Source organism: Cryptomeria japonica, chromosome 10, assembly GCF_030272615.1.
Source record: "Cryptomeria japonica chromosome 10, Sugi_1.0, whole genome shotgun sequence".
Lineage (NCBI taxonomy): Eukaryota > Viridiplantae > Streptophyta > Pinopsida > Cupressales > Cupressaceae > Cryptomeria > Cryptomeria japonica.
Window position 1 is genome coordinate 3,896,091 of NC_081414.1, and position 12,704 is coordinate 3,908,794.

Sequence of the window (12,704 nt, forward strand, 5' to 3'; positions counted from 1 at the left end):
CTGTATGTAACAATGGTAGCAGCAACCCTTCTATGGAGTTCTTTATCTCTTGAAGATGATCTGCTGCCTTTCTTAAGTTCGCTGTCTTCTGTTGCTAATCTGCACACCTCTTAGTATAGTTCGCTGTAAGTTAATTGACTTGAATATCAATTTCGCTTCCTCAGAATATTTTGCACATATCAATTTTGCTTCCTTAAAATATTTCACACCTTATTGCAAAGGACTGAATTGAATTGATGTTGTGTGAAGTGTAGGCTTTATTTATAGGAGTAGCTAACTTCTTAATCATGTCAGCCTTCTTGCAATTAACATATTAATTCATTTAATTCCTTTTAACCGAAATGGATAGGGTCGGCCCTATCAAGGAGGCGTGGTGAGTTTGGATGTGGCATGAAGACTTTTGGTGGAGCCGAGAGGTATGGGGCATGGCCCTATATATAGGAGAAGGAGCTGGCCCCCTTTGGCGGATTCCAATGTTGCCCAAGGCAATAGGAATCCGCCAGGCCCTAATTATAACCAACACTCCCTCTTAATTAGGGCAGAGAATCATAACCATAATCTTTCGTCTTGCACACAAGCATAGACTGGATCCACCTTGCATTGCCCGCAGAGAGTGGAGAGGATCTTTTTATACCATCTTACATTGCCCGCAGAGGATGGTTTAAGAATTACACTTCTCCCTGAGAAGTTTACAATACCACCTTGCATTGCCCGCAGAGGGTGTTTAACATTTACAATACCATCTTACATTGCCCGCAGAGGATGGTTAATAATTATACTTCTCCCTGAGAAGTTTACAATACCACCTTACATTGCCCGCAGAGGGTGGTTAACATTTACAATACCATCTTACAATGCCCGTAGAGGATGGTTAATGATTATACTTCTCCCTCAGAAGTTTACAATACCACCTTACATTGCCCGCAGAGGGTGGTTTTATACAATACAAAGTATCACTGAAATTGAGACTCCCTCTCAATTGGAGTTTCATTTTCCACAATACCAAGTTTATCCCTGAAGTACACAAACTTCACTTTGGATAGAGGCTTGGTAAGAATATCTGCAACTTGCTCATCAGTGCTGACATACTTCAGCTGAATAGCACCTCTTTGCACCATATCCCGAATGAAATGATAATGGGTTTCCACATGTTTTGACCTGTCATGAAACACTGGATTGATAGACATTTTAATACAACTCTGGTTATCACAGTGAATAACTATAGGATCCCATGGCTGACCAAACAGCCCAGCAAGAAGCTTACGAAGCCACACTGCTTCTCTGGAGGCTACACTTGCTGCAATATACTCGACTTCAGCAGTACTCAATGCCACTGAGGATTGTTTTCTGCAAGCCCAAGGGATCACTGCAGAACCCAAGCTAAAACAAATACCGGAGGTGCTTTTCCTGTCTTTGACGCTTCCAGCCCAGTCTGCATCAGAATAACCTTCCAAGGTTATTGGAGTGTTAAGTGGATACTTCAGCCCAAAACCAATTGTGCCTCGCAAGTATCTTAGGATATGCTTGGCTGCAACAAAGTGAACATGCTTGGGCAAGCTCATGAACTGGCTGAGAGCATTCACAGCAAAACATATGTCTGGTCTAGTGTTAACTGGATACATCAGTGATCCAATCAATTGTCAGTACTCGGATGGATCTGCAAATTCAGAGTTAGTTGTAGAAACACTTAACTTCTTTAAGTTAGATTCCATAAGAGTAGACATTGGTTTACAATCCATCATTCTAAATCTTTTCAAAATGTCAATAGTATACTTTCCTTGACTTAGAAAAATTTCGTTAGATCTTTGCCATACTTCTAAACCTAGGAAATAATGCATTAGACCTAAATCTTTCATTTCAAATTCTGAAGCTAGTTCTTTCTTGCATCTAATAATAAGTTCATCTTTACCAGTAAGAAATAAGTCATCCACATAAAGAACTAGAATTAGCATTTCATCATTGGCTACTTTAAAGTAAATGTTAGAGTCAGCATCATTTTTACAAAAGCCTAGACTTAGCAAATATTTATCAATTCTTTCAGACCAAGCACGAGGAGCTTGTTTAAGATCATATAGAGCTTTCTTTAACCTGCACACATAGGTTAATCTATCCTGAATCTCATATCCCTCAGGTTGCTCAATATAGACTTCTTCCTCAATGACACCATTGAGGAAGGCAGTCTTAACATCCATCTGATGTCGTTTCCAACCCTTAGCAGCAGCAATAGCAATTATCGTTCTAATGGAAGTATATCTAGCAACAATAGCAAATGTTTCTTCATAGTCTATGCCTTCCTTTTGGGAAAAGCCACGCACTACAAATCTAGCCTTATATTTTTCAATACTACCATCGGCATTATGTTTAATTTTAAATAACCATTTAGAGGAAACAACAGATTTACCTTTGGGTCTGGGCACAATGTCCCATACATCGTTCTTGATGATTGACTGATATTCTTCATCCATAGCAAGCTTCCAGGCATGATGACTTAAGGCTTCTTCAACATTGCAAAGTTCAGTTTCAATGAGATTACACATTAAAGAAACGTAGTTGGAAAATACCTGAAGTCTCTTAGTTTCACGGAAGGTGCCACTTGGAGCAGCAAATCTTTCAGCTTCTTGAATGGTGTTTCTTACCCAAAGTGGCCTCTTTTTGGTAACGACAATGTCACTAAGAATATCAGTGGGATTCATGGGTTCTGGAGGATCATCATGATCATCTTGAGGTGGAGGTTCAACTTGCTCCCTCTGAATCTCAGGGTTAGTATCAACATTTATATTTTGATTATCATTAGATTCATCAATAACACAAGAACCTTTCGATTTCTTAGAAGCAATGTCTTCTTCAAATGTAACATCCCTACTTACCTCAACATACCTTTGACCTGGGATGTAAATCCCGAATGCCTTGGAGGATTCACTGTATCCGACTAGCATGCCTTTCTTTCCGAAGGGTTCCAACTTTGATCGCTTTTCCTTGGGCACATGAACATAGATGGGACTTCCAAAGATTCTGAGGTGACTAATGTCTGGTTTGGATCCCGTGAAGGCTTCTTCCGGGGTCATGTTCTTTAGAGCACGATGAGGACATCTATTTTGGATATACACTGTTGTTCTAGAAGCCTCAACCCATAGAAAGGTCTGCAAGTCTTGATCGTGGATCATAGCCTTTGCAGCCTCTACAATGGTCCTATTCTTCCTTTCAGCAACACCATTTTGTTGAGGATTGTATGGAACACAAAACTCCCTCTTAATTCCTGACTCAACACAAAAATCATAAAAGCTACCGGAGGTGTACTGTACACCTCCATTGTCAGATCTTAAACATTTAATTCTTTTACCAGAGGAGTTTTCAGTTAATGCTTTAAACTCCTTAAATTTACTTAAGACTTCATCAGATTCTTTAGATTTCAAGAAGTAGATCCAAGTTTTCCTAGAGAAATCATCTATGAAGATTACATAATAAAAAAATCCACTAGGAGATGCTATAGACATAGGACCACATAAACCAGAGTGAACAAGTTCTAGTTTGTCTTTAGCTCTATTTTCACTTTTATGAAATGGACTTTTAACATTCTTGCCAATAGCACAACCTTTACAAGTGTTATCATGAACTTGATTGAGTTTAGGCATACCTTTGACTATCCTTTCAAGAGAAGGAAGAGCTTGATAATGTAGATGTCCAAGTCTTCTATACCATAACTCACAGGATTCCGAAGCCTCATTAATGATGGCTTGAATAGGGTTAGTAGAGAGCTTATAAAGACTATCATATCTATGACCAATTATACGAGCAGATTTAAAACTAGCTTTCTTAGACCAAACAAGAACTTTTCCCTCAGAAAATGCAATTTGATAACCTTTATCTTCTAGAGCAGAAATGGAAATTAGGTTTCTTTTAATTCCGAGAACAAACAATATATCACTGAGATGCAAGGAAATACCAGAATCTAAATTTAGAGAAGTAGAGCCAGAACCTCTTACTGAATAACGAGTGTCATCACCAATTACCACGTGAAGGCTGGTATCCTTTTCTACTAGGCCTAAAAGGTGATCACAGTAACCTGTGATGTATCTGGAGGCACCACTGTCAATCAACCATGTATTGCTATCTGAGGGAACACTGCTAGATAGAGCGGAGATGAATAAGAAGTCATCATTTTGTTCTGAGACTTCATTTAAGATTGCTTCACTTTGGTTAGGGTTATTTTGACATTCCTTAGCATAGTGACCAAATTTGTCACATCTAAAACATCGCACACGCGAAGTATCTCTTGGTTTCTTCCAAGGGTGTTGGGAACTAAATGGTTTGAATTCCCTATTTCTTTTATGATAAGGTTGCTTCCAATTTCCCCCTTTCTTGCATTGAGCTGCAAGCATGTGATGATCATCTACATGGGGGGTCTTGGTTTGACCTCTTGTGATGAGGCGAGACTCTTCTTGGATGCAATCATTCTTAAGGCGATCAAGGGTAGGTAACTCAGACCTGCCACTTATGGTTTGGATAAATGACTCCCATGAGTGAGGTAGACCATTAAGGGCAATCATGACAAGGTCTTTGTCTTCCATGTTATGGCCAATTAAACCTAGCTGATTCTTTAGTTCTGAAATTCTCATAAAGTAGGAAATAACAGAATCTTCTTTAGCCATTTTGATATTAAGTAGTTGTTGTCTTAAAGTAATTGCCCTACTGAGATTGTTAACTTCATATGTACCTTGTAGATGACTGAACATTTCCCTTGCAGTGGTAAATGAGGCAATAGAGGTGACGAGGTGGTCTTTGACTAAATCAATGAGAATCTTCCTGGCCTTGACAGCATCCTTTTTGAATTGTTTTAACTCAGCTGCATCCGTAGGCTCAGTTAGCTCTTTCGCTTCTATGAATTGGAGAAGATCTTATTCCTCAAGAGCCAACTTGATTCGAACTTTCCATGCAATAAAATTTAGATTCCCATCAAGCCTATCTTCAACTTTCAGCCCCATTGACCTGACCTGCAAATGCGACAACAATCTGGAAATAAAAGAGTACTGAATTCTAAATCTGAAGTTTGATCTAACCTAAAGCTCTGATACCATGTTAGATTTAGTACTTTCAGATTAGATAACACTTAGAAAATTAGAATTGTTGATAACTAGGTTTAATTAGATTTATTGTTTTCAGATTTAAGCATAGAAACAGAAAATGAATGCATAAAGACAAGACAAAGATACCCTGGGAAAACCTCCTAGGAGGAAAAACCCAGCCGGAAAAGATCCACAAATCTGATTATGGTTTTGAATTCAACTGATGATTACACACTTATCTGGAGTATAGATGTTGCAGTCACAAAGGGAGATGACATAGAGCCTTCACAATTAGTTTGCTAATGGAGGTCATGAATTGCAGTTCTTCTAATCTGACTGGTTGTATGTAACAATGGTAGCAGCAACCCTTCTATGGAGTTCTTTATCTCTTGAAGATGATCTGCTGCCTTGCTTAAGTTCGCTCTCTTTTGTTGCTGATCTGCACACCTCTTGGTATAGTTCGTTGTAAGTTAATATTTCGCACATATCAATTTCGCTTCCTTAGAATATTTCGCACCTTATTGCAAAGGACTGAATTGAATTGATGTTGTGTGAAGTGTAGGCTTTATTTATAGGAGTAGCTAACTTCTTAATCATGTCGGCCTTCTTGCAATTAACATATTAATTCATTTAATTCCTTTTAACCGAAATGGATAGGGTCGGCCCTATCAAGGAGGCGTGGTGAGTTTGGATGTGGCGTGAAGACTTTTGGTGGAGCCGAGAGGTATGGGGCCTGGCCCTATATATAGGAGAGGGAGTTGGCCCCCTTTGGCGGATTCCAATGTTGCCCAAGGCAATAGGAATCCGCTAGGCCCTAATTATAACCAACAGAGCTTTCATCTCTTCTTGGAGGGGTTTTGTTCCCACAGGGTTTTCTCCTTTTTCTCCACTTTACAGAGATTTTATTGTACTTGGGTACCTCATTTGGCTTAGTTGTCGGGACCCATTGTTGCTTTCCTGCATTTTTTACATGTTTTTTTAGTCCTTAGTTGTTTTTTAGCTACTCCCTAAGTTCATCTTAAGGGGGGGTGTTAGAGTAATCTTTTATTAACTAATAATTATTTATTTAATTATTAGTCTATTATACTCTATGCTTAAGCTAAACTTAGGAATCTTATAATTCTTTAAGGTTTTCTCCTTTAAAGTTTCGAGTATCCTCTTATAAGGATTCTCTCTTTTTATTTTCATTACAACTATAATTATTGAATTGCATTCTTGTTGCACAATCAATATGACTCCTCTTTTCTGGATCTTTGAATTCTGGCCTCCATAGCCTTTTTGCTTCTCTCCTTCTGTGACAAGTTTGCATGCAGGTGATCTTTGGAAGCTGTATAGTTGATTTTTCCTCAACTCCAATAATTATTTTGGACATAATGTTGTGCATTCTTTGTGATTTCCATCAATTCAATTATCATCTGTGTTGTCAACTTTACTGCTATCTACCTTTACACGATAACAGGCATGTTGGGCATTCAAATCTAGGAGTTATCACACTAGTGTGCCTTTCAGTTAGGAATACATCAGAAAAATATCATAAATGAATATATGCTGCATCAACATGCATTCCAGTCAATGGGGTCGTGCTCAGATGGCAAGGCCATAGGATTCTCAAGATGGAGATCCATGTTTGTATCCCCAAAGTGACATCTTAAGTTGGAATTCCAAGTGGTAGCTCTTGGACTTCCATTGTGGCTTCTAAGTTGAATAAAGCTGATTAAGTTGAATATGTTGAAGGGAAGAAGGTCCCCTTTGTGGCCTCCACTGGTGTGGAGCCAGTCTAAATAATCCCTATTTCATGATAAAAAAAAATCAACATGCATTCTTAAAATATAGGGTATAGCAATAGCCTTTGTATTTAACCTTCTCTCTTATTAACAGACAAGGAGCAATTTCCATAGAATTTACAATAAGAGTAAAGAGCTTTTCATGTAATGAATTGTGTAACTTTACAAGTTATTAGAAAAGCAAGGTATATAATTCACAATCACTACAACTGTCAAGTTTGTGATATCTTAGAAATACAATCCAAAGCAACTAACAGTGACTATCTAGGACTAGTTTTGTGAAGTGCCCTGACAACATGAAATTCTTAAACTATTGAAATAGTAACTAGGTCTATATGAAAGATGAAAAGACATGCTAGAAAGAAAAAATTTGTGTGACAAAACTGCTAAAAAATGAAATACTGTATGCAGAATATTTGAAGTAGATTAACTAGACAGACACTGCATATGTATTTAGGATCTTTTGGCAGAGGTGCACATTTTTCAACCTATATCAACTCAGACTTTTGATGTGGGAATGTGTGAGGGTGGGTGAATGTATGGGAACATTGACAGAAACATTGTTACAAATAAGTAACTCATAATAAGAAGAGACTTTACAGAAAGTGAACCATCTATACAAAATTACTAAAGTTGGTTTACAAACTTAGTATTGTAGCTATTTCAAATAGAACATTATATAATAAATGAAGATTTCTAAATCCAATTTTACATTTAGGCTAGGTTTCAAATTCTTAATTCATTTAACAGCAACTATTAGAGTGGCAGGCCATGATTTTTGTTGAATGACAAGAAATATGTGAATGTTGTACAGTCACTGTTGATAAAATCTGTTCTCTTTAAAAAATAATCCAAGAAGAGATGAAAAGATAGATTGATTGCAATGGACAAGGCATGCTAAACAGAGTTATAAAGGAACCAAACCTAATTTAACCAACGCCTGGGTGACTTCATTATTTTGTCTAGGCATTATTTGAAATTTTAGACAAATGAGTTTCTGGGTTGCTTATATGATATTTATTTTTAAATTCCACATCTGGGCATCCATCCTCCTGCTTCTTTCTTCATTCCCCACCACCTCACCAACAATAGTTCAAGCAGGTTCATTATTGATCTTTCCAGAAGAATCATATTAATCTTTATTTAACAAAAGTATCATAAGTAGTATGACATTTAATTATAATTATTAATTACGGTTGAATATCTGAAATAGGTACATATTTAGAAAATACTAAATATTCATCTTTAATTGACTTCTATGCTTGTAATAGAGTATTCCAGCTTGAAGACACAAAGAAAATATTCAAAAGCAAAACTTTAAACCATTTTTCAGATTAATGTTATCTAATGGTGCAGAAACCCTGGCCAAAACCAAACCAGTCCAAACTGGGTTCTGATCACAGTACCGGCCCTGCCTGGGTTCCCTCAGCAACCTGCCCAGTATTCAAGTGATGCCCTGCTATAGGTATGAAAGAACCAATAGTGAGGGTGCTTTAAACTTTTTGTCTGTCAAGTGTTTGCACTTTGCAACTCCAATATGCATAAATTTTAAACTATCTGCTGATTTATTTAGTTGTTTTGCTCCTGACAACCATTTAAGCAAGAAGACCTATATGATTATCTGCAATAATGGTGAAATTTTGTTTAGAAGCTCCCTGTAATGAACTTTTGCATGTGGCATCTGTCAATCCACTGTTAAAATCTATTTGCTGCTTGCCATGACAAATGCCATTTTGACTCCAACTCTAACGGGTTTGTAATCTCTATCAACAGGATGTAATGCACCATGCATCTTTGGATAATGAGTCAAATGCAGATGCGTTACTATAAACTATTTTGATTTATCTTTGACATTTCACAATCGACATTGATTTATAAATTATCAGCTGTGTTATGTATTTAATTTTGAATATTTTGTGCAAAACAATGTATATTATAATATTTATACATCTTATTAATTAACAGCCGAACCCAGCAGTGCCAAACCTGGGGGAAAAAGTTCAGCAAACTCCCAAACCCAAACTCAAACCGGCAACATAGAGAAAAAAAAAAGTATTGATCTTCTTTATTGTGCATACCTGCCAAAGCAGTCTTCTTTTAATAATTATTAACTTATAACATCTTGTACTAATTATCCAAACAAGCAGATAAAACCTAGTTGAAAGTTTGAAATTACCATGCAGGTGAGCATTAAACTTTATGGTAATATTAAAAAATTGAACACAAGTTTTTTTTAACTCGTACAGGGTGTTCCAGCATATAAAGTAGGGCAGTATAAAAGAGTTAATACATAAAAATCATATAAAGTTTGCTTCATTGTTCCACCAAATTCCATTACTCTGCCTTGTCTTTTAAGCTTTCTAGACAAAAAGTTGATGACAAGGATTATCCACTACATGCCCCTAGGTTAATAAAGTTCTGTAAGGGCCACCACGCCTCATGTTTCATAAATTCTCCATCCATGAGACAGCTTGATACACCATCAAACGCAGCAAGGGGAGGCATATTGGCTGGGAATGCAAGTACCTGATGTTGCTTCAACTCCTTGTTTTCTGAGGCATTACAGTATAATAATAAATCAATATCAACTTCATGTTGAATAATATAAATACTGATGAGGTTACTAGAGGGAATGCAATGAGATTGAATCTGAGGTAGCCAGAGTATCGCCACTAAAACAGATCCATCTCAACATGGATCTAAATATACCGACAGGCATCAGAAAGACTTGATATGTTGAAATGAATCTGATATATGCCAACAAGCATCAGAAAGACTTGATATGTTGAAATGAATCTGATATATGCCAACAAGCATCAGAAAGACTTGATATGTCAATCCCAAACTTGTGGACCATGTTGAGATGGATCTGTTTTAATGGCGATACACAAGTTTGGGATTACCATATCAAGTCTTTCTCCACAAGTTTCGGATTGACATATCAAGTATTTCTGGTGCCCGTCAGCATATATCAGATCCATTTGAAAATACGTCTGTAGCATGTACTACTTTACATATGGTTTAACACAAAAAATACGATCCTCAATATTAGTTGCACTATTGTCAAATTCTTGGATTGTATAATGGGAAAATCGTATCAAATCAAATCTACAAATGGTGAAATCTGTTCCGAAAGCAAGAAATATATATTCCATGTCAATATCCCATATAACTCCTTATACAAGAAAGAACAAACGCGTCATAAATTACGAATGTGCATCAAACCCTGGTACCCTTGTTAGAATCACACAATAAATTGGAAAACCAACCACGTGCAACAGCCTGCAAAACCAAACACAGTAGTTCCCAAGGGACGGTGTATACCTAAAGAATGCCCAAAATAAAACAAAAAATGTAAATTAAAAAAAAGGTATAGAACAAAAGCACAATGAAAATGCTTCCAAAACAAGTAATTCCTTCCACAGGCATTTAGAGGATAATGAAAAGAACGTAACATATGTGATGAATCGCAGGTTTCACTAATTCGCGTCAAGAACATTGACTAAAACTAGGGAATTAGGGTCGTGTGCCACCTGGTAAGACAGTTATAAGGGATATACAAAAGGATAGTCAAGTGTGAATATTATATCAGATCCAAATTAGGGCCTCTCGATCCATATCTAACACAATAGCACTATGTGGGTATGCAAAAATTACTTCAATTTATAGCGGTACGCAAGCCAAGATGACAGCCACAGAAGAATAGAGTAAGCAAAGATCTCAATCTCAAGTATTAGAAGCATAAATCAATCAATCAAGAGTTTGAGACTTACTTAATATAAGATTTGCCATTGTTAACGGATCCAGATTTCTGATTATCGGAATCAGCCGTGGAAGCAAGGATGCCCTCACTTCCTCCGTAGAAAAGATATGCATTTCCATTCTCCCTGAAAGTGGCGTGTTTGTATTCATGGACTGAACCTTCGACGCCCACACCCACAATCAAGAACACCATTGAGGCCACCAAAAACATCCATGTCGAAGCCATGAGAAGGAAGAGGAATGCTGATCTCCAACGCAAATGAATTAAGACCTACCCTCACCCAAAGTAAAGGATCATCGTTTTAAGGAGTATGTTGCCAGTCCCATCCAACACCAAATAAAGATTAATAAAAAACATGGGTCCACGGGACTGGCGTATTCAGATTTTTCATACAAAAATGTTTCACGCACTTGTCTTGCTCAAAAATTTCCCTCATTAAATTAAAAGCTCGAACAGTGGATTTGCAAGTCAAACGTGAAAATATGAAGATATATTGTTGATTTGTTTCTTATAAGTATGTTTTACATCTTTCTAGATTGTTAAATTAATAGTTTATTTACATCAAAAATCGAGTCTTAATTGATGAATTAGGACGTAATCGACAGAAAATCGTGCACATTTTTTTATTATCAACGTTACTTATTACAACTACGTAAAATTTTGTTATTCACTAATATTTTACTCTCCAATTAATTATTAAATGCTATAGCTACTATTCTATTACAAGTAGTCTTACTATTCTATTACAAGTAGTCTTTTCTTTAAAAAATTCTCTAAGTTAATTTAATGATATGCATGTGATAGAAGTACAAATTAACTTAGGTAAATAAATGGTAGCTCAATATTGATGTTTAATAATAATTGAATATAGAAAGTGTAAAAAAAAATCCTTATTATAACAAGGACGCAAAGCGTCAAGTTCCTGCCATTAGTATAATTAGTTTAAAGTAAATAAAAATAGAGGGAGAGGGAGAGGGAGAGGGAGAGAAATACATAGAGGGGTAGAGAAAGGTGGAGGAAAAGATAAAAATAAAAAGAGAGAGATATAGATAAGGAGATAGATAGATAGAGAGGAAGAGGTAGAGGGAGAGATAAAGGTAGAGAGAAAGAGAGAGAGAGAGATAGATGAGTATATAGGGAGTGGAAGAGATAGATAGGTATATAGGGAGAGGGAAAGGGGGAAATAGAGGTATATGTGGCAATATGATAAAATGATAGAGAGAGAAAGGGATAGAAGCACATAGAGAGAGGGGGGGAGCTAAAGAGAGATAGGTAGAGAGGGAGAAGAAGGGAGAGAAGAGAAGTTAGTGTTATCAAATTTTAATTGAATATATTAAAATTCCTTTTTAATATTAGAAAATTTTAATTAAAATACTCTTGTAGTTGAAAAGATTTAATTTTAATTGTTTAAAATGAGTGTTACTAGATTATATATATTCATCCCTCTAATAATAATTATATATTATATTATATTTATATCTAATAATTTTTACTATAAAATGCAATATATAATCATAATATATATTTTTAAATGAATTTACACATGATATAATAATATAAGTTATATTATTTAAAATATTATTTGGATTCATAAAATTCTTAATAAAAATCTTAATATCATAATATCCACAAAAATTCCCGTTTGAATGAACCTTATACAGACATTAAAACATATTTTGTAAGTTTTATTTCTATATAATATAAATCAATTTTTAAAATAATAATATACTTATATTTTTAATTATTTATTATTATTTTTATAAGAAATCTAATAAATTTAAAACTTCTCATATAATTAATATAAAATATTTTAAAATAATAAAAATTAATGTATGTATAATTAATATAACAATAAAAAATAAATGACAATATATAATTTATTAAATAATCTTATTCATAATAATTTATAATATAAAATTAATTTACTTGAAGTGAAACTTGTACCTCCAAATGCCAACTTATCGTTAAATACAAATTGCCACATAATCAACAAATTAAAATTTTAAACTCTTATAAAAAATAATAATATAAACCTTCTAATAAAATTTAATAATATGCTCCATGGATGACGTGACATTGTTCCCTCCAAATAAA

The 12,704-nt window shown here is 35.4% G+C and overlaps 1 protein-coding gene across 1 annotated transcript in view; it reads right to left on the reverse strand.

Annotated features, from left to right (window-relative positions):
* Positions 1 to 11,025, reverse strand: part of LOC131069412 (uncharacterized) — a 35,137-nt gene extending 24,112 nt beyond the window's left edge. Inside the window, exon 1 of the mRNA XM_058004824.2 lies at positions 10,621 to 11,025. Within this exon, the coding sequence (XP_057860807.2) occupies positions 10,621 to 10,835 (215 nt within the window). The 5' untranslated portion in view covers positions 10,836 to 11,025. The remainder of the gene's footprint in view (positions 1 to 10,620) is intronic.
* Between the last annotated feature and the right edge of the window lie 1,679 nt (positions 11,026 to 12,704).